General features: G+C 39.8%; 4 protein-coding genes across 5 annotated transcripts; 1 reads left to right on the top strand and 3 right to left on the bottom strand.

The window, feature by feature from the left end:
- Positions 1–965: 965 nt before the first annotated feature.
- LOC128730236 (gonadal protein gdl) lies at positions 966–2,042 on the bottom strand. The gene is made up of 3 exons (XM_053823271.1): positions 1,876–2,042; positions 1,646–1,806; positions 966–1,570 (listed from the first exon to the last, which is right to left on the bottom strand). The coding sequence occupies exons 1-3, from the start codon at positions 2,040–2,042 to the stop codon at positions 1,293–1,295; spliced, it is 606 nt and encodes a 201-aa protein (XP_053679246.1). The 3' UTR covers positions 966–1,292.
- A 2,301-nt stretch (positions 2,043–4,343) lies between these two features.
- Positions 4,344–7,807, top strand: LOC128730897 (MAPK regulated corepressor interacting protein 2). Of its 2 annotated transcripts, XM_053823985.1 has the most exons (5): positions 4,351–4,483; positions 4,618–4,696; positions 5,955–6,085; positions 6,479–6,538; positions 6,608–7,807. In XM_053823985.1, exons 1-5 carry the CDS (start codon positions 4,432–4,434, stop codon positions 6,781–6,783), a joined length of 498 nt encoding a protein of 165 aa, XP_053679960.1. In that variant the 5' UTR covers positions 4,351–4,431; the 3' UTR covers positions 6,784–7,807. The 2 variants fall into 2 exon arrangements, with proteins under 2 accessions (XP_053679959.1, XP_053679960.1); XM_053823984.1 differs by having other exon boundaries at positions 4,344–4,483; positions 6,479–7,807.
- Positions 7,808–7,864: 57 nt separating this feature from the next.
- On the bottom strand, positions 7,865–10,310 carry LOC128732105 (uncharacterized). The gene is made up of 4 exons (XM_053825267.1): positions 9,432–10,310; positions 8,783–9,353; positions 8,541–8,704; positions 7,865–8,475 (listed from the first exon to the last, which is right to left on the bottom strand). The coding sequence occupies exons 1-4, from the start codon at positions 10,308–10,310 to the stop codon at positions 8,137–8,139; spliced, it is 1,953 nt and encodes a 650-aa protein (XP_053681242.1). The 3' UTR covers positions 7,865–8,136.
- Positions 10,311–13,067: 2,757 nt separating this feature from the next.
- Positions 13,068–14,784, bottom strand: LOC128731457 (mpv17-like protein). The gene is made up of 5 exons (XM_053824581.1): positions 14,710–14,784; positions 14,446–14,639; positions 14,292–14,380; positions 13,690–13,802; positions 13,068–13,609 (listed from the first exon to the last, which is right to left on the bottom strand). The coding sequence occupies exons 2-5, from the start codon at positions 14,572–14,574 to the stop codon at positions 13,389–13,391; spliced, it is 552 nt and encodes a 183-aa protein (XP_053680556.1). The 5' UTR covers positions 14,575–14,639; positions 14,710–14,784; the 3' UTR covers positions 13,068–13,388.
- Between the last annotated feature and the right edge of the window lie 4,703 nt (positions 14,785–19,487).

The raw sequence follows: 19,487 nt of genomic DNA, 5'->3' as shown, positions 1-19,487 counted from the left end.
TGAAATCGCTCTTAATGTGCACGTTCGGAAAGTTGTGTTGGTGGTCACAACACACGCCAGACCTATCTTGAGATAATCAATGTCAATCAAATTTGTTCAAAGAGTAGCGCGCTAGCGATTTCACAAAAAAAACTTATTGCGCCTCAGAAATAATTTAAGCAATGTACCCGCCCACTTTACGTACAACATGCTATGCCCCGGCACATGGCTTCCTTTTCCGGAGATACATTGTATTTTTTTTTGTCAGGAATATTATTGGAATGTGTTGTGTATTCGGATCTATGTAATCAGGCTTGTTTGGCGTTATTCGTACGCAACACACCGACTAGCGTTCCAAGATCGTCACAGCTGGGCCAATCGCGAGATCCGCGCATGTGCAATTACTAACATCCGCTTGCCTTGTCTCCTCTCATCTTCGTGTTTCTCCTCCCTATCGTCTAAGGGTAGTTTTGGCGGTGACTCAAGATTTCCTAGCAGCCCTTGAGGAAACTCCCCACTCACAGCGATGATAATGCGCTGCAAGAGTGCTATGGCAAATTTCATTCAAATTTTATTTCCGGCTACGATTTAAACCAGTTCCAGTTGCCGGACTGAAGTGAGAATCAGTTTTTCGAAAAAGTCAAAACAAATTCTACATATTGGTATAATTTGTTAGAAGATTACTTAATTGCATTAGAAAAAGATAGATCATGACTATGGCAGCGACGATTTGAACAGTAAGTAAAGTAAAAGTAAGTAGTAAGGATTTACAATATAAGGAGATATATATATATATATATATATATATATATATATATATATATATATTTATATATTTCATGGTAAAGTTATTACATCCAAAACTACAGTTTTTATATTAATTTATTGAAAACAATATGAACAGACCTCCAGCATATAATTTATATTGTACGTTGTTATAAAAAGGTATCACGTCAAAACGAAAAAAATACAGAAAAATATATCACAAAAGAATGAATGAATTGGTTAACAATTATAAAAGATTTTGTATATCCTATCATAATGCAATTAAATTAAGGGGAAGTAATATAATGGCAATCTAAATACGACCAGGCCGTCCTTAAATAAATAACAATAACAATATGATGGGATTTTGCCAATCAATAAATATTGCCTAAAAATCTACATGTGACAATTGCTTATAAATGTATAAAGCTTAAAATAATAAAATAAAATAAAATATGTGATGCACACTGAGCCTAGTTCCAGACACATTTTTGCTTAGTTTAAAAATAGCATTACAGCTGATGTTTTACGACGGAATCTTCAAAATACTATTTATTTGACTCAAATTTGAGTCTACCTAGACGAAGAATAAAATCTAATAGATACATCTGGATTTTAATGTCCTTTGGATTTTCAGTCACGTAGAATCCAGGAACACCTGCTTTTTCCAATGTAGATTGTTGATCTTTTACCTTTTGGTCAAGATGCAGCACCAGTGTCATATCAGTCTCCTTCATATTTTTCCCATGTTTTATTTTCATGAGCGCAATGATGTGTTCCAGCTCCTCAGGATCTTGAATTTTCGATTCCCATTGTTTTACTTCCACTGAAAGTATCAATATATGAAAAATTTGCAAAAGTTTGTTGATAAACGGCACATCCCGTTCCATACACTTCTTACGTTGATGATCGTTTTCCACTTTTTCCCGCACTTGCATCAGATGCGCTTCAGTAACGTGTTGGATTTCCATCAGGCCCTTAACAATTTCAAAAATTGTGTCATTCAACAAGGAATTTGCTAAACCAACTAACAGGTCATAAGATATTCTCATTTGAATTTGTCTAACGCATGTGGAAACATACACCTTATTAGAAATATTTTAAAAGATAATTCAAATGCACAGTACTCACTCTGGTAAATTCCCGTGCATCTTTTTGAGATGCTCCAGCAAGAAATAAAGTTTTCTCTGTAGATATTCCTGATTACTAAATGGATCATCAGGAAATATTTTTATCACACTGGATTCCGTATTAACTTGGGATGTTGTAGCATTTTCCTCATCTAGATTGTCAGTCATTGCAGTAACTCGCTTTTAGCAGTTTCTCTTTCACTGGTACCCTGCACCTGTAATAGAAAAAAGTGATGTTATTGATAAATTGAATGATCCATCTTTTATGTTGATAACATGATATATTGAGCAAAGAACCGTACATACCTTATATCTTTATCGCAGAGCAAATTAACTCAACGTTTTATATACTGAACGCTGATTGAATGAGCTAATTTCCATTTAACTTGAGCAAATAACAAAATTAGCTAACATACAGCTTACTGCACTACAGTTAACGCGCGTATCGTAAAACGAACTGACGCGCTACCCTTTTGACAACTTATTTGACATTTTCGTAAGATTTAGTTTACGATACGTTGTTGAAAGGTTTAAGCTGGATTCATGTATAATATTTAAAATTTTATCGTTCAAAATATTTGCATTAATATTCCTAAACTAATGCTAATAACATAATGAATAGTCCAGTAATGAAATAACATGGAAAACATTTGTTTCCAAAATTGAAACATGCAGAAAACAATGAAATGTTTAATTTACATTAAAATTTGTATCTAATACTAAACGAAATCAAATACTAGAATTTTATCAGGACTATTAAGTTGTTCTAAACTGACAATGCAGTTTATGTCAAGCATCTGAACCAAACGGTTCAATCAGTGTAAGTCCGCATTCTAGTGTTCGATAATTCCATAACTTTTTAACTATTGCATTTCGTTTTGAAACATTTACCTCACTTGTGTCGAAAGATATATATATATATATATATATATATATATATATATATATATATATATATATATATATATATATATATATATATATATATATATATATATATAAATTAAACATCGTAAAAGCAACATTGGATATCTGATTACAATGTGGTTTACCTTATGTTCCAATATGGTAAGAGCTCATGTTCCTTTTGTTAAAATCAAAAAGAGGAAGAATAAGTGACACTGAATAAGAATGCTACAACTAGGTGGTGTTTTACAGTTAATTCTCGGAGACAAAATACACCATACATTTATTTACGAATATACATGATAATAACGTAATCACGTGCACTTAAATCCTTAAATATTTTCTTGAATTTGTACATTTACAAGATCTGGTATTGCGATATGTTGGCTGTGATGCCGCTTGGAGCTTGACCGTTGAATTTGAAATAGGTGAGATGTCGATATGATTGGCCAGATATTGGTCTTTTTCTCCTTCGGACGGATTCGGAATGCAAATGATGGAGGAACTGACATGATATTCTTCTCGATTCACTTCGAATATGCCTGAACGATCAGAACTGGGCACAATTTCTCTATTATCACTTCTCATATTCGGAGTCGATGTTATTAAAGAAGAACGAAGATCGGTCGGGATTGGCTGACAATGACGATATCTGACACACTGTTCTAAATTAGCTTGTAGATTTGGCTCTTCAAAATTGGAGTTTTCCCGTTCAATACCAAGTTCTTCTTCAATATACGCTGAATAATACATCGAAACTACGTCGCCCACGTATTGACGTTCATTCAAGGACTCCATAGTGTGTTGAAGAGTCCAGAAAATTTTGATTACTATTGCTACAACAATTCCACTAATCCAATCTAGCAATTCCATATTGCAAGTGTAGCGTCTGCTCCGAATTATATCAGTTCATCGACTGACGAAGCAAACGTTCATGTTTCTTCGATCTGGTTAGAAATAATTGAACTTTTTACCTGGATAAAACAAAATGAATAATGGCAGTTTCATTCGCTTCGGTTAAAAAGCATTGCAATATATACCTGAAAAACAGTAAAATTTACATTTGCTACTAACGGTTTGTACCCATACAGCTGCGATACGTACGTACATGTAAAAAATGCAGCATTTTTTTTGGGCAAAAATGAAGGGTAGTATTTTATAATATAAAACTGTACCTATGAATCTGATCTTGAAATGGAGCTTTTAAATGTTATTAGTGCAAAAAAGGGTATAATTTTATTCTATCGTAAATATGGGTACTGACGCAACGGGCACAAGAGGCAACAGTCGTAAAAAGAAGCAAAATTTCTGTAGACCTAGCAATCTTATGGATGAAATATTATCAACCTTTTTTTTCATTTTAAGCTTCGAATAATTTGAATTCCTTACTCATGATAATTTTAAATATTTTAAACGTTCGTACACGGCTACTTATGTCAGCATAATGACATTTGGAAAAATTAAAACAATTTTGTTGCATTTTGTGATTTCAAACGTCAAATTGCGCTAAAGGAGCCCACCTCTTTTGTATGTTCTTTTTGATTGTTCTCGGTCGTTAATTCGAGCAGACTGTATGTTGTTGATTATATCGTGACGAAAGTTTTGTTTCAACTTAAGCTAAAATTGAACCGTGATAGTGTTTTGTAACAATATGTATACGGTTTCAAAAGGGCCTAGTAAACTGGTTGCTAAAACACGAAGAGGTATGAAATATGGTTGCGGCTTAAGAAAAGTTTTGGCAATGTTGTGCAATAGATTACGGTGCTGAAAGCAACGGAAAATTATTCCAGCCAACTGATTAATTAATTTTATTGTGTATTCTCATCTGTGATCATAGGAATACCACAAAACTATGAAAAGTATGAATTATTTCGCGATCTGGGCCGAAAGGAGTGTGAAATTACGAGTGAGTACAGGTAAGTGAAAGAATCGGAAAAGTTTACATAACAACCCCTTAACCTCAACACTGAATGATGTAGAGCACTGCATAACACAGAGTGGTTGATCACGTACGCCGGGAGCAATAAGCGGCATTTGATTTGTTGATTTTGATTCTTTTATGTTACAATTCGAAATTTGTTTCAAAATTATCATCTTTGCTAGAGCACTTTGTAACGGAGATGGATACAAAGTATTTTCTGTGACCATCTCCAGTGAATATGCAGTTTGCTCCAGCGTCCCTTGCAGCGGTGTGTTCCACGTGGTTGTGCGTGAAAAACAGTAATAATGCAGATTTGTATTCTCTTGGCCGTCTATGATAATCGCCTGAAGATTCTGTTTGATCGCACATTCATCTAGATATGCACTCTATGGTGGTCACGTGGTTACAGTTCGTACGGCATCAGTTTTACATAACATATCATCGGTAACCAGGAAGAAGATACATGGAAAATGATTGACAGGATTATTTTTACCACCGCACATCTTTTCACAGTCAGAGATCCATGGTTGGTTTACCGGTAGTACTACGAAAGCTTGCTAAGTGTTGGCTAGAGAATGGCAAGAGAATCTTACCAATGACGTCGAACGTATAGTTTAATGATAAGATACTTGATTAACCATGAATTAAAATAAGCATGGATTGTAGAGTTGCTGAATAGGTTTGATTTTACGTACAAATGAGTGTTTATAAGTGTAACTATTAAAATTAATTGTGTAGCCCTGTTATGAGTTATGATGGATTGTATTCGAGCAACTCATCACACGTATAAACTGTTAACATTTACTTTAAAAGTAAGACTGAAAGAACCTTATTTTCAATGTAAATGAATGAATCAGCTGAATCGAACATACAGACTTCTTTCAATTAAACAATTATTTTGCCCTACCTTTGTTTTACATGATTTAAAATTCACAAAATTTTTATAGATGATTTGTTCATGAAGAAATCAATAGTATTTTATTATTGTAATGATAAGCAGCTCTATGATAGTTGTCGAAAGAAGCCAAACAGACGAACAATCCTAACAAATAGAGAGCTTAGTTGTTCCTACGCTTCAGCTAAGATATGCAACACAGATATATACGCTTTGAAGATTCAGAATAAATGCGTCCGTTTGCAGCAAAGCATCTTGCACCAAATAAATATTTAATATCATTTCCAGCTACGATGCATGGGAACAAACAAAACCCGAGCTATGTTTTCTTATCTTTAAATTTTATTTTCTGTTGCAGTGTGCCTCGACCCGTATTTCAAGCGTCTACAAAATCTGCAGCGGTGCAATACCTGAAGGCGCAACAGCAGCAATCATTCGAGCAGGATGTTAGTCCACAGCATGAGGAGCTCATCAAATACATACACGATTGTAAGTATTTGATTATAATCAATTTTACAATAATCCATTCCGATATTTAAACATCATAAATTCCGTTCGTATGCATATTTGTTATGCATTTTTATTCTTGTAATCGTGCGCCTATCCTGCTTAAGTAAATGTTGCTCGCTCCGTCTAATGATCTCATGAGAGAGACGTTAAAACGGGAGAGCACCACTAATAAGCCGATAAGAGCGAAATTACAATGATGAAAGTGCGAAGAATCGTGACATTTGAGCGAACCCGTATTATTCCTGGTTTACAGAAAGTGCGGTGCGAGCATTCATCGGAAATAATAATTACATTTGGTTTTTTAGAGAATGTTTTTTCTATTTTTTGTTGTGGCCTATACCTATATATAATATATGCTTACTTCCTTTACAGCGTGGAACATGGTAGTAGCGTCTAATCCGTACGATGTACCTGGGTCTCCTGACAGTACGGGTATGCATAGACTTGTGTTTCATATAGTACAAGAAAATCGTAATTTCTCATTTTTTTGTGTTATTTTAGGTTCGAATTGCTCACTCTCCTCGAACAGTAGTACATCATCCATGTCATCCACATCTAGCACATCGACGGTGTACTACAATGAACCTCCAAATCCGTTATTAGTCGATTTCAAGCCATTTGACCTCGAGACCTGGTGGGGGAAGAGAATATTCAACAACATCACCAAAAGTTTGTAAATTTCCTTTTTTGTTTACCTAACACTTCGTATTTTAAGAATTTAAATGAACAAGCATACCTGACAGCGTCCCTTGAGCTACACAGATAAACAATAGATGCTTGCCGAGAGCGAATAATTGCAATGGGACTTGTGACAATTTAGGTTGCTTGTGATTGAGAAAAATGATATCGAGAAAAATGCTGGAATCATTTCATCTCCTGCGTTCTTGATAGATTAATTGTTAGTCTTTGTCATTTGTTCCGTTAGCAATACATGTTTTTGTAATTTTCAGTTTAAAAGCCTTTAAGATCTTACTATGTAGTTCCTATCAATGAATTGTATTCATTCTTTTGTCATGCATCATGATCATTTATTAGTGATTAGCGTACGAAATGTTTTGTATATTGGCTTTTAAAATGTTTAAAAATAATTTTTCTTGTTGTTGACAAGATTTATCTGGCAAATATTGGTCTCCAAGTCTTACATTTCATTCGATTGATTTTATTTTGAATGAATAAAACCGCGTGATAGTCAGAAGCGCGATTTTATAACGTTTTGAAGACAGGAACCAATAAGTCAAACAATCATTTCTACCAGTACATCTAAAATGTGGTTCATTCTGCTAACAACACTAAGAACACTCAGAAGTAAAACCTTCCTTGGTTGCTCAAGTACGGGCTATTCTTAGTTGTTTCAAAGTTGATGCCTTTAGTTGTATCCCATCATGGCAACTGGTTGATTGGCTGTATTGACTGTATATGTACGTTATGTCAATTCGATAACTTTATGAAGTGGTCTCGACCCAATCCCAAACGACCATATAATCATTTCTATACAAATTTTGGTGCCGTAGAACTGAGGATAGCCTGTGCAAGGTTCACCAACATGGAGGAATTTCTTTCTATAAAACCGTAACGGTCGTAGTGATTTTGTAGTGATTGTGGGGTAGTTGCAATAGTAGTTAAAGAAAGATGAAATACTGAATAATCGACACTGTATGCAACATCGTGTTGGTTGTGAATATGCAAATATAAATCATCACATTTGATATAATATTGTATGATAGAGAACTTCAAAGAAAGAAAAAATGTAGTTTTCAATGAATTTACGCACTATATTATCCATATATTGAAAATGTTTTCTTAGAAAACCTATATTCTAATAACCTGTTGCTTCAGTCGTTTAACTTCTCAATTTGATTAATGGTAACGCCCATCCAACAAATCAACACTCAGTAAAATTGGGACTCATTAAACCGTGGTTCAGATAAAAGCTGCGTAAGTTTCACCTAAGATAAAATCATTCTTTGTTCTCGCTTCTGACCGCTAATTTGGCTGAAGGTGGGATATCCGCATAAAAAATTTCTTATCCACTACACTTCGGTCAATAGTTGACCCATTCGTTCGATTTCTTCAATTGTTCCTTGTAGAATACTGTGGGCTTCTTCCTCTGTGCTAATCACTGCACGATCCGCTAGTATTCCAAGCTGGAGCTTGCCACCGTACGTAAGAAGCGTAATTCCAACGGCGGTGGTACCTAAGTTTGGGATAAAAAAGCTAAGATTTTTTAGTTCTCTTCCCTGAATGCGGGGCATTTGCTGTGGTCCTGGTAGGTTCGAGATTGCCAGGGTACTATGTGCGCTTTTAAGAATCTTCCGTAAAATTTTATCTGGGAAGAGGCAAGTCATTTTCGACATAATCCAATAGTTGATCTGTTGGTAATGAAAGGAATCGATATGAATTGTTTTGTAGTTTCCAAATGGTAATAAGATTTTACCATATAGTCAGATGATGATCGCAAGGTATCGGAATAGCCCTTAACTGCTAGAATACGGTTTGTAAGCGCAAAATGCCGATTTGGATCATTGCTCCGTATCCCGGAAGTGATTGGAAGTGTTTGAAGGCCTACAGAAAATCTATTGTGAAGCTTTAAATGTGGTGCTATAAAAGAGCAACAATACGATGATGTGAATCTGTATGAATGTTTACAGTTAATGATTATAAATTTATTATACTTACACTCCTTTTCTATTCTTGCTGGGAGAACCACTGTGAGGTGTTTAGGTCGATTGCCTGGTTTATTATCAAAGTAAGCATGTAAACTAGAAGACAAGGCAGTAAGAAAGATATCAGAGAACCTAGTTCCCGGAATTAGTTTTTTAGTTTGCTTAATAATCTCAACCCAGTGGGTGTTGCTGGTGTGCTCTTCGTGTATCCAACTGACTACTTTTTCATTGGCCATTTCCAGTGCATGTATGCAATTGTTGTCCACCTGACGTTGAGATACATCATGGAAAAAGGCTGGAGCTGTATAAATAGTTTCCAGAATACGCACAAATCGATCACGATGATTTATGAGAGCTGTGCGCGATGGAATAGCTTTCCATGCCCTTTCGAAGATCGTTTCATTGATGCAGAAGTTTTTATTATATTCCATTTTTTGATGATTTAATATGTAGTCTATATTCATAACTTTTAGTTTAGATAGGTGTTTCCAACGTGATGGTACTTCTTTATCGACAATAGCTTCCAACAGCAAACGCATCAATGCCACACCGTCACCTAACGAGTGATGAACACGAAATAGTATCTGTTGGAAGGGCAACAATTAAATACTTTTTGCATTGATTGTTGGGGATATTGATTACAATGAATTAAGTATACTAACCGGATATTTAAGAATTGTTTGTCCAGCATTGAGCAATGGTTGTCTTCCAACAAGAACTTCCCATGAAGACGTATGATTTGCTGGAAGATGTCGATTGTTTATGGAACTTATCAAACTTCTTAACTGTCGTTCATCGATGTGACGTTCACCACTAGCAAGAGGAATATTATCCATGTATCGTATGTAATCTTCCATGGATAGGTCAGACTGGTCGGACCAAAAATAGTAGCCAAGCTCAACGTTGCGCTTCCAAAACATTTTTGGATACGGCTGATAATTACGCATAAGGCGCGATGATATGCGTTTGCGTAAAGTTAGTAGAATATCTGCACTCATGGAGTCGTCGACGGAAGACCAGCTCACTAACGGCTCTTCTACGTATGCCATTATGTTGATCATACCACGTGAATTTTGATCTTCAATGGCCCACACAACGTCTGCACCGTCGAGCAATCCTTTGAAATGTTTCTTATGGCGCCGTTTTAATACAATTGCTACTGCCACGCGGTATACATAAAATGTGAAAAGGATGGCGAACAAGAATGGTGAAAGAACTAAAAACTCGATGAATGTTAAGAATGTATATGTAGCACGGCGTAAATTTAAGCAATTGGTTAGCTTCAGATTGTGGAAGTCTTCTCTCCATCTCGATACTTTGTGTCTTACAAACAGGAACAGCACTAGCCCAGAGAGTAATCCAAATTGCGTAGATGACAGCAGCATATCAAGACGATTATTTTGTGGTGCAATTTGCGAACTTTTGTTAATTTGATTTGGTCCAAATGGACCGGGATGAGTAAAATTTCGCGCCATAACTTCCCAAAATGATACCCCTTGACTTGATGCCCAGTCTAGGAAATTGACCGCTTCGGCAGCCATCGTTCAGCCAACGTCGCTGATCTCGAATGATTTAAATGTTCACACTTCACTCGATCAACGAATGAACACGACTGAACTATACTAGACTAGGCTGCTTGAACCAAGAACCAAGAAGTGTAGTGCCAAAGGTCAGTGGCGGTAGCTCTGACTGGTTTATAAAGCTCGTTGCAATCAGCTGGATTATAAAACACGAAGCACTAGAAAAAACACTTCGTCTCACGTAACGAAATTGAGGAATTGTGGATTTTCGCTTTTTGGGTATGCTCGGCAGAATGCCGTCGTTATCAAGGGATACGCCGTTTACGAAGTAAGTTGAGAGAAATGTTGCTAGAGGCTTTTTATAGCTTTCGACAGGAACGTACAAGCCTTGGATTCTAACGGACTACCTAGCAAACGAGTATATTAAATTATTGCTATTGTTACTACTACATCGTGTCGCAGGTAGTTGCTATTGCGACTTTAAGTTGGCGTTGAGTTTTTGTTTTTTCCTACATACACATAACCTAGACATGTGCTATGTGGCCGGGAATCCTTATCAATTCAGTTGCGGCAAACATGGCGACGAAGAAGAAAAGTTGGTAACAACCGAACATGAATACTATGTGGTATAGATTTCGTTCATTATTAATTTTGTTAAAAGCAATGTTTGTGTTGAGTATTGCGCATTTATATAAGATATCAATATATTTTCTGAGATTTATGAATACAACACGCAATGAAGCAGACAGATTTCGAAATTATGTTATTCAATCGAATTAAACTTAGTATTTTAATAGCATTTGTTCAAAAATAGATAAGAACCTGTGTCATCGGGAATAGAAAAGTGGTTTTTGTGCCATGCATGCAGCGTATTTTACGTATTATTTAATTTTCGCTTCTGTTTGACCCTAAGGTCAGTGTAAATATTACTGATTGTAACCTGTGTGCAAAATCGTTTTTAACTAAGAAAAAAACTACAATGCAACATTGTCAGCCAACTTCCTCTTTTTGTCATACAACAAACTTTTTTTTTATACAGCATTATCGCAAATATGTACTGCGAATGCAGAAATTAACATGCATTGGTAAATTTTGTTGTCTACAGCCAACACGATCGTTCGTATGCAGACTCTGTTGGAAAATATCTATTACGAAATGCCGTAGCTCGAAATAACAAGCCGTAAAGTCCTGTTTGTTTCATACTGATATAATTATCGGATTTTTATCTCTCGCATATGAAGCACATACTATATATAAGTTTGGAACGGGTTTGCTGGTAAAAGTTAATTTTTTAACAGCTGATCTTGCTTTCACGCTAGACTGCCATTGGAGAGAAAAGAGCTGCTTTTATTATGAGCTTTTGAACGTAATAAACCATAATAAAAAAGAAGGCACAGTAATCCCATGTCTCCGTAATGTGTGGTCTTGCAGAACGAGGAACATAGCCAAAGGTTACCATTGATCGGAATATTTATTTTCGCCCACGATAGATAGCAGAGCCTGTGGAAAATGCGTGCGGATGGTTGGGGAAAACTACGCCAGGCGGCGGGGTGTGGTTTACGACAAACTACGCTTGTACATAAACCACGACGTACGTATGGCAGGCACTATGAATAGGGAGTAAGGGAAAGGAACATGAGCGGGGAATGAGGCGCTAAATACGTGCGTCCATCGTCCGTTGGATCGTTAAATAAATCGTCCAGTCCCGCCCAACTGGAAGTACACCTTGCAAGCCAAGCCTCACGTCTCTCGCGGGTCCTGGGCTTGGTGTGCATACTTTAAACTCACCCATATTTCGGTATCTCGCGACTGGCATGTTACTACCTACGATCGTACCCCGGGCGATCATATTTGTTGGCGTAGTGTGTTTTCGGTTCGTACGATCGTGGTCCGGCGGGTGCTGGGTTGTTTTTGTTATTCTTATTTTTTATTATACACAATAGACGACTCGATAGACAGGAACAAGGCAAGACACTATAGGGCCGGAGAACGCTCACGAGAGATACTGAATAAGTACACCCGTGAGCAAATTTAGCGTAAGCTAAATAAGGATTGTTTCAGTGGCCAGATTAAAACAGTATCATCTAGTTGCAACAGTTAGAGCTGCTTTGCGGCAAGGATGCCGAAGTTTAGACGGGTGTTGGATATTGGTTAAACTAGCGCAAACGCTCTCACTAAACACGAACCATAGTGCTAGTGTTCACGTCTCGTTGTGCAGTGCTCTCGCATTGAGTAAGGTGATGAGAGCGAAATACGATCGAGTAAAATCATTTGTTTATAATCAATTTTTCAGTTTTGTATACACTAGCGATATACGATTTTCATGGCGGGCTCATGACCGCACTGCCATTCAATCCCTGTCTCGCACGTGCTCCCAGGACATGTGCGTATGCTTCCGCGCTCTTCTGGCGGGGCCCGTAAACAATTCCACGCGGCGTGTTGCTCGTGCTTGAATTGTATTAATTTAGTGAATACCATGGGTGGGAGCTATGGATGACCGAGGTTTGGCGTGGGGGGGAGTGGTGTGAAATATTTTTATAAATCGTGGCTAATATTAGTGCACCATTCTTGCCGCCACCAACGTCGGGGTATCCTCGTCGTGTATGGCTTCATGGATTTATTTGAAGGGGAAAGGTATTGAAACGGGAGAAATATAGCTGAGAAAATGGACCGAACCATCTATTGGATTGGAATGGCTTTCCTATTTACAATATGCTAGCTGAAGTTGAACGAACGTTCTGATGTACATCCGTGGGTATACGGTAAGCACGATTCCAAACAGTTGTTTTTTTATTTGGGTCATTAAAAAAAGACCTGAACCAGTTGTCTCATTACATTGTTACTTATGTCAGCAAACGTTGTAGTTATGCCAAATGCTGCTTAGAAGTTTAATTTATGTTTTATTCTAATAGCAATCAATTTGTTTGTCTCATTGATAGCGCAATTAAAAAAAATTGTTCATAAAAACCTACATAACCCTTTTTTTTAATTAATGTATACGCATCCTATCTAATTATAATGTCCTATCTAAATGCTACTTAGAGTCGTTGTTGGTTAGCGAGTGAAAATTTTTTTTTCTTGCGTATATCTCTTGTCTGCTTAACTTGAGCTTTTCATCTTTTGACGTTTGACCCAGCAAAGGATATTTACCCATGCAAAGGCACACGATCCCACGTAAACGACGCGGAACTTTGGTGGCACGAGGATGAAGTTTAGTGTTTGGGCCGGCATCCAGAATAAGCATGACCTTGCAAATGTGGGCACGAATTTTTGACGGCACTCTTCGGTGGCGGATGATTGTCGTTCCATTAGGGACATGCCTACAAAAGTGCAAAAGACAACTTGATCAAATGGTGGTAATGAAACTCTTGATACAATGTAGCATTCCGGTTACACAGACCAGTGAAAAATATAACCAATAACGGTGGCGTCAATATGAACTGGTCCAACAGCAGCTTCTTTACAATAATTCGTTTCGTCGTGCCGGGAAACGTTTTATCCAGCCACTTGTACCTGCAATGCAGTGTTTCGAGGAAAAATTCGACTGGCTGTAGGGCTTGTTGCATAATGTTTTATGAGTAAACTACAATTAAAAATGAGGCTTACGTTTCCTTCATGAGGGTTGCTTATGTAATGTAAAGAAAGGTAGTGCCAAAAATTAAGTCTAGGGATCTTACCATCTATACGCAATCCAGGATCCGTGGTCGTTCGGGAATGATAGATGACGGAACGAAAAGGGATGCATGTGTCGATGAATGCGATGTCGGTGTAATGCAAATGCTATTATTTTCGATCATTTGATTATTAATAACAGAGGAGCATGCAGTTGATTGTGTTGTTGAAGCGAGTGGAAGAAAATTCAAGAAAATTGCATAGTGTAATTGGAAAAATGAAAAAAAATTGTTTAGAAAAAAATGTACGATTAAAAAGTGCATTTGAATTGGGTTTCACATGTTTTTCTTAAATCATACAACGACACCGTCGTAGATGTTCAACACCTACCAGTTATAAAGGATTGGCGAATAGATGAAGGTACCCATGATGGCGTAACGTGCTAGTGTAGGCCGATCGATATTTTGCGGAGGGTCGGTCTGAAAATAAAATGTTTCAAGCAATTACGGGATGCAACAAGCTAACTCCTGATTGAGACAATTACTAAGAATTTTCGAGTGATTGTTTGCTGCGAAAATTCTGCTCCAACGTATAACGTGCCATACACAATGCCGTTGCCTGCCAAAGGATGCTTCGTGAAAAAGCGACCAAACGCTCTCAAAAGCGTTGCCATGGTTTCCAGTTCTTTTACAACGTATTTTATCGGTCTTGAATAGAAATAACTCTGCAAATAGAGACCTAGATAATCGGAGAAATCAATCAGATATGCATTGTTAACTCTGCAGCAAGATGTTTTTAGAAGACTTACTGGTCAATTTTCCGCTTCGGCTCCCTCGCGGATTCGTATTTTGGCAATGGCCGGCAATTCTCTTTAGAACAGATATTTGGCCATGCAGAAAAGCTACTTGAACTGGTTAACGTTTGTCTGCCAATCAGCGTCCTAGTCTGTTCTACAATAGAACTAATAATAAGAGGCTCTTTCAAGGAACGGTCCTGAAAAACATGATTCTTCTGTTGTTTAGTAGACCAAACACCTCGAAAAAATGACAGTTTCTTCACTGGGAGTTACGCGCACCGCACCAATTGACTGAAGTGTCAAGCATCGAAAACAATACTCATGATTGTAAGAACTTTACCAAAAGCACTTGAGAGGTAACGTTCATGCGCAATACGCACCAAGGACCACCAGGGTTTCGAACACACGGCCGCTGTTTTTGACGTTTCGGGATGTTTATTGTCACTCGCTAAATTCCTGTGTTTAGCATAGAAAACGTATAGAAACGTTTACTAACTTGGCGGTGATGATACGAATTCGTAACAACCGACAAGCGGTCGTTTCGGTGTCAGGAATTGGACTGGCGGATTCTTTCGCGGGCGTTAGACTGTTTTTCGGTACCATATTGAAGCTGAAATACGCCGCTAGCGTACGATGGTAGTGTAATCACCGTCAATTGATACTAATAAACTCACCACGACTGTTTTAAATTGAAATCGACCGAGTTCTGTCGGACAGTAGAGATGAGGGTGAAGGTGTTCAAATCGGTTACTAGCAGGGTCCCCGCAAGGGGCATTTTTTGATTAATTGAAATAGCCATGTGGTTCGTGCTGTTTTGCTTTGAAACTCGACAATACGGATCAAGTTCGTTTGCGCTTCAAACTCGTTATTCGACCATTGAAACGACAAAGGAATTAAAAAAAACGATTCTCTTGTATTTTCAAAATGACAAAGCTGACCCGTTTTCCGTCGTGTATAGTACAAAATTCGGATACGCGGATTCGCTCGTCGCTTATTATGTATTGCCACTTCTCGTTCGATCATCCCACTGACGTTGATCGCTCTGTGTTTGGTTTGCCAATTTATATCGTTACCTTTAACTGAGCTATGTCTACTCAACGATACCTAACAACAATCACATCCCACGCAGGAACATATCAAACCGTTGTTCTTGCTTTGAAATATAGTCCTGAGATGTGGAGTACCGAGAGTCGTGTCTGAATAGCGCAGTCACCACGTGCTGAGATTCGGTAGCATACATTGCAAATGCTCACCTACCAGGACTCCTAATATCGTTCGATATTACATGAAAATGCGGTTACAGTTCGGTTGTTCGGGTTTGTATCGCTAAGACTACTAACGCAAACTGGAATTGAAGTGAGTTTCACTTTCGATTAAATTTCGAAAATTGGGCCGAAAACGAAGTTACTATAGCATCTGTTATGCTAGAGGAGTCTATTTTGCATAATATAAAGTAATGGCTCTGCAACTGGCTGAGTAGCATACTTCAAGCAACATATGTTGTATCTTTTTGTGAGGAAATGTAAAACAGCTCGGTTGAACAGCGCGGTGACGTTTGCCTGGATTATCGGTGAGGTCGTGGAATGTGATGTTTGTTTCTGCATGTTAGGGATGGAATTTTCGCTCACTACATCTACGGCAGTGGCGGAAGGCATGACATCATTGATCACGGCAGCTATGCAGTGCACTTGGTGAGGTTGGGCGGGCGGTAGTTTCTTTGAACCTGGTGTCACGTACGCATTGCCGAGGATGAAAGACTCCGTGCGGCTTTCAGTATGGTGCTCGTTTACTCGGCACCCCAAAACAGCACCTGAACGTAAATGATCTTAATGACATGGTCTGGCCGTCGTTTGGTGGTGGTTGATAAAATAATGAAAAATTGATATGTTTTCATTTCCAATAGCGCTCACGGAGCGTACGAAAACAAATAAATACGCGAATGGCTAAATACTGCAATATGCCGTTCGTGCGAGTCATTGGCATTGAGCTGAAGAGCTTTCTGCTGAAGAGGTTTGCAAAGTGCCAAGCAGCAGTTAGGTAGACTTTTGTTTATCGATCAGCTCACTGCGCCGCGGTGGAGGGTATGCTTAGTATTATGCCTCACCTGAGTATGCAAAGGAAGCTCATAGGCGCCTGTCAGACCGTATCCTAAGTAGAATGCAAACGAGAGCGTTTTTCGTCTAAATTGGCGGAGCCGTTAGAGCTGTGGGATGCTGGGCAAGAAGGAAAATAGTGATGATTATGAGAAACGTCCGGCCCAGCTTCAGAAGCCTCATAATTTCCCACATCCGACCGACGGTCGATGGGCGGTAACCGATTGCTCCTCGATTATGTGGTCCGTCGAGAATCACCAGCTTGGCATGTGTAATCTGGCTCCGCACCGGAGAGAACGAGAGCTAAAGATAGGCAATTCGAACGATCATGCTACTGGTTCTACAGCGATGAGAGGCGAACTATTAAACTGAACAGTCGAGTGCAGCTATGGCCAGCACCAATCAAGGGAAACCGGGCAAAGTCGCGGCCACCAGGAACGAGCAGCATGATCGAAGGTGGGCGATACAAAAAATCGTGCCACCGCAGGTATGGCAATCTCAACGAAAAGTACTTCCGGTGGCCAACCAAACTCCCCTTGGTCGACAGGTCCCATGATTATCCTGACTCATCGGTTGGAATACTGGCGGAAACCCGTAGAAGAAAAACAAAAAAAAAACATTCGTCGTCATCACTTTTGTTTGTGGCGTTGGATTTCTCTACTCCGACAGTGCCATCGGAAACAATTTAAACGTAATTGAAATTCACACACAATGGTTCTAAGTGCATAACTATAATTTATTCACGTAACGAAAAGACGGCAGACAAAACATGCCTTTCGAGGCGGAGGCGCATAACGAATGGCACTGATGCACCGCGGGCTGATCGCGAGAAGGACATAAAACGGGGCGATCCATAGTTTTAATGTTGCGAATGGTTGTCAGCGTTCTTGAAGCCTAAATTCTTCCGCGGGTTCTTCATAAGCCTGGTTCACCGAACCGAATGTACCTGTAATTTATCGCCATCACAGTCAGTCGGGCCTTTGGGTATGATTTAGAGCGCCCAGCGGGCCGGCAGTGCGACGAGTTCCCTCGTGCGGGAAACTGGCAGTACTCGTCTTCCGGTATGGCTTCCCGCGACTCAACCATCCGCTCTCGACCATCGCCTTCTCAGGGAGCGGTACAATGGCTTCGAGGTGACCATACCTGCGACGTTGTGATGGCGGATGCACTTGCACATCGCCCAGGCTGCACTCGGTCGCAGGATTAAGGGCTGGTTGATAATTGGCATGCATAACGATTGGCTTCAATGCCGCGTAGTAGTCGCACGCGAACGATATGTGACCGTGTCGCGCGTTGAGCGGTGCATCAATTGCGCTCTCTTCGCTTATGCATGCGCTGCGTGTCGGCTCGTGTGGCACTCCTGTGCTGATATAAGTTCTCAAAATTTGCACAAAAAGGAAGTCAATTATTGATTGCGGGTACGATGAAAACCGGCATGCCAATGATGCAACGTTGCTAATTGTGCGGCGCCTGCGAGGTTTTAAGCCGAGAATGTTCTACGGCGCAGATGATTGCCGGTGTTTCGCTTGATCCACAACGGCCACAAGAGGCGCCAATGAGCTCATCAGCTGTCTTTTTCCTTGATTCTTGTGTACGGATGTAGATTCCTGGTATTGTGCATAGGAACATCCGCATAGCGGTCGGCACCTACCGGCCGGATTCTCCGCTAGCGAAGAGGAAGCAATAATTCTCCTCTCGCCAAAACGTGCAGAACAGATAAGTGGCCCAAATTGGTGGTGATAACAGACCGAGTGCTGGGGAAAAGCGGCTGAAAACGCTACAAATGCACGTTACCTTCGTGTGCGTGCGTATGCTGCCATCATGAAAATGGGCAACCCAAAGTGAGTGCGAGAAAACGCGTTAAGTAACAGGCAAAAAGCGTCTTCGTGCCAGACTCACGAGGAGCACCAACCGAGCCATTGGCCAGAGGAGGGCAATTATCTTAAGAGCAATGGTGGAACGGTATCGCCATGGCAAATGGCAAAAGCAGAAGCTTAGCTGGAGCTGCCTCCGTGTCCTGGTTGGGACCGGTCAGCTCTCCGCCGTTCTTGGTCGGCCGTTAATGCTGCATTCACGTTCGTTGCATTCGACGGGCTGAACGAATGCATCTTGCACCAAGCGTTACGGTCAGGAGGCTCCTCGTATGCTCAATAGCTTTGTCTGTTGGGCGTTGGGGGGGTGCTGATGCCGTCGAAAAGGTCGCTAGGACTGGATGCGTCGCGCCCTCTGGGACGATCAAGAACAAGAGAATGAGTGAAAAAAGGGAAAGATGCAAAAAAAAGAGAGCATAAAAATTATTACGCTCGATTAGACATCATTCACTTAATTATCCAGCCAGAGTGCAGAGGCCCGGAGTGTCGAGAGTCTACCACGCCGTGGAAAATAACACGCGGACGATCGTGTTCCGCTCGGGTAGCCGGTCGAGCCGTTCGGGACCTCGCGAATGACCGTCGAGAGAGTTCCGCGGCCGTCCGATGATCACCGGCTCTCCATGCTGCGAACCGGCTGATGATGAGATATTGCAGACTACGGCTGCTGGATCACAGTTCTTAGCACGGTCTCCCTCTTGCACTCTCGCATGTTGACGCACGTTATCTGACGTTAGTGACGCCAAGTTGCACGCTTTTCGCTGTGGCGGTCTCGCGCATCAGTCTGCCGCTCTCATTCTCGCACCTCGACTGGGACAGCCTACGGTTC

Source organism: Anopheles nili, chromosome 2 (assembly GCF_943737925.1).
Source record: "Anopheles nili chromosome 2, idAnoNiliSN_F5_01, whole genome shotgun sequence".
In the NCBI taxonomy this organism is placed as follows: Eukaryota; Metazoa; Arthropoda; class Insecta; order Diptera; family Culicidae; genus Anopheles; species Anopheles nili.
The sequence above is the reverse complement of the archived record's forward strand: the minus strand, read 5'-3'. Positions and strand labels throughout refer to the sequence as shown.

Coding starts and splice junctions, on each gene's coding strand:
- LOC128730236 (XM_053823271.1), bottom strand. CDS start 2,042: ATGACTGACAATCTAGATGAGGAAAATGCTACAACATCCCAAGTTAAT. Junction 1,807..1,875: donor ATGCACGGGAATTTACCAGA/GTGAGTACTGTG, acceptor CACATGCGTTAG/ACAAATTCAAATGAGAATAT. Junction 1,571..1,645: donor AGTGGAAAACGATCATCAAC/GTAAGAAGTGTA, acceptor TGATACTTTCAG/TGGAAGTAAAACAATGGGAA.
- LOC128730897 (XM_053823984.1), top strand. CDS start 4,432: ATGTATACGGTTTCAAAAGGGCCTAGTAAACTGGTTGCTAAAACACGA. Junction 4,484..4,617: donor GGTTGCTAAAACACGAAGAG/GTATGAAATATG, acceptor CTGTGATCATAG/GAATACCACAAAACTATGAA. Junction 4,697..5,954: donor GAAATTACGAGTGAGTACAG/GTAAGTGAAAGA, acceptor TTTCTGTTGCAG/TGTGCCTCGACCCGTATTTC.
- LOC128732105 (XM_053825267.1), bottom strand. CDS start 10,310: ATGGCTGCCGAAGCGGTCAATTTCCTAGACTGGGCATCAAGTCAAGGG. Junction 9,354..9,431: donor AAACAATTCTTAAATATCCG/GTTAGTATACTT, acceptor CCCTTCCAACAG/ATACTATTTCGTGTTCATCA. Junction 8,705..8,782: donor AGCAAGAATAGAAAAGGAGT/GTAAGTATAATA, acceptor GCTCTTTTATAG/CACCACATTTAAAGCTTCAC.
- LOC128731457 (XM_053824581.1), bottom strand. CDS start 14,574: ATGGCAACGCTTTTGAGAGCGTTTGGTCGCTTTTTCACGAAGCATCCT. Junction 13,803..14,291: donor TCGCCAATCCTTTATAACTG/GTAGGTGTTGAA, acceptor ACTGCATTGCAG/GTACAAGTGGCTGGATAAAA. Junction 13,610..13,689: donor ATTGGTTATATTTTTCACTG/GTCTGTGTAACC, acceptor GCACTTTTGTAG/GCATGTCCCTAATGGAACGA.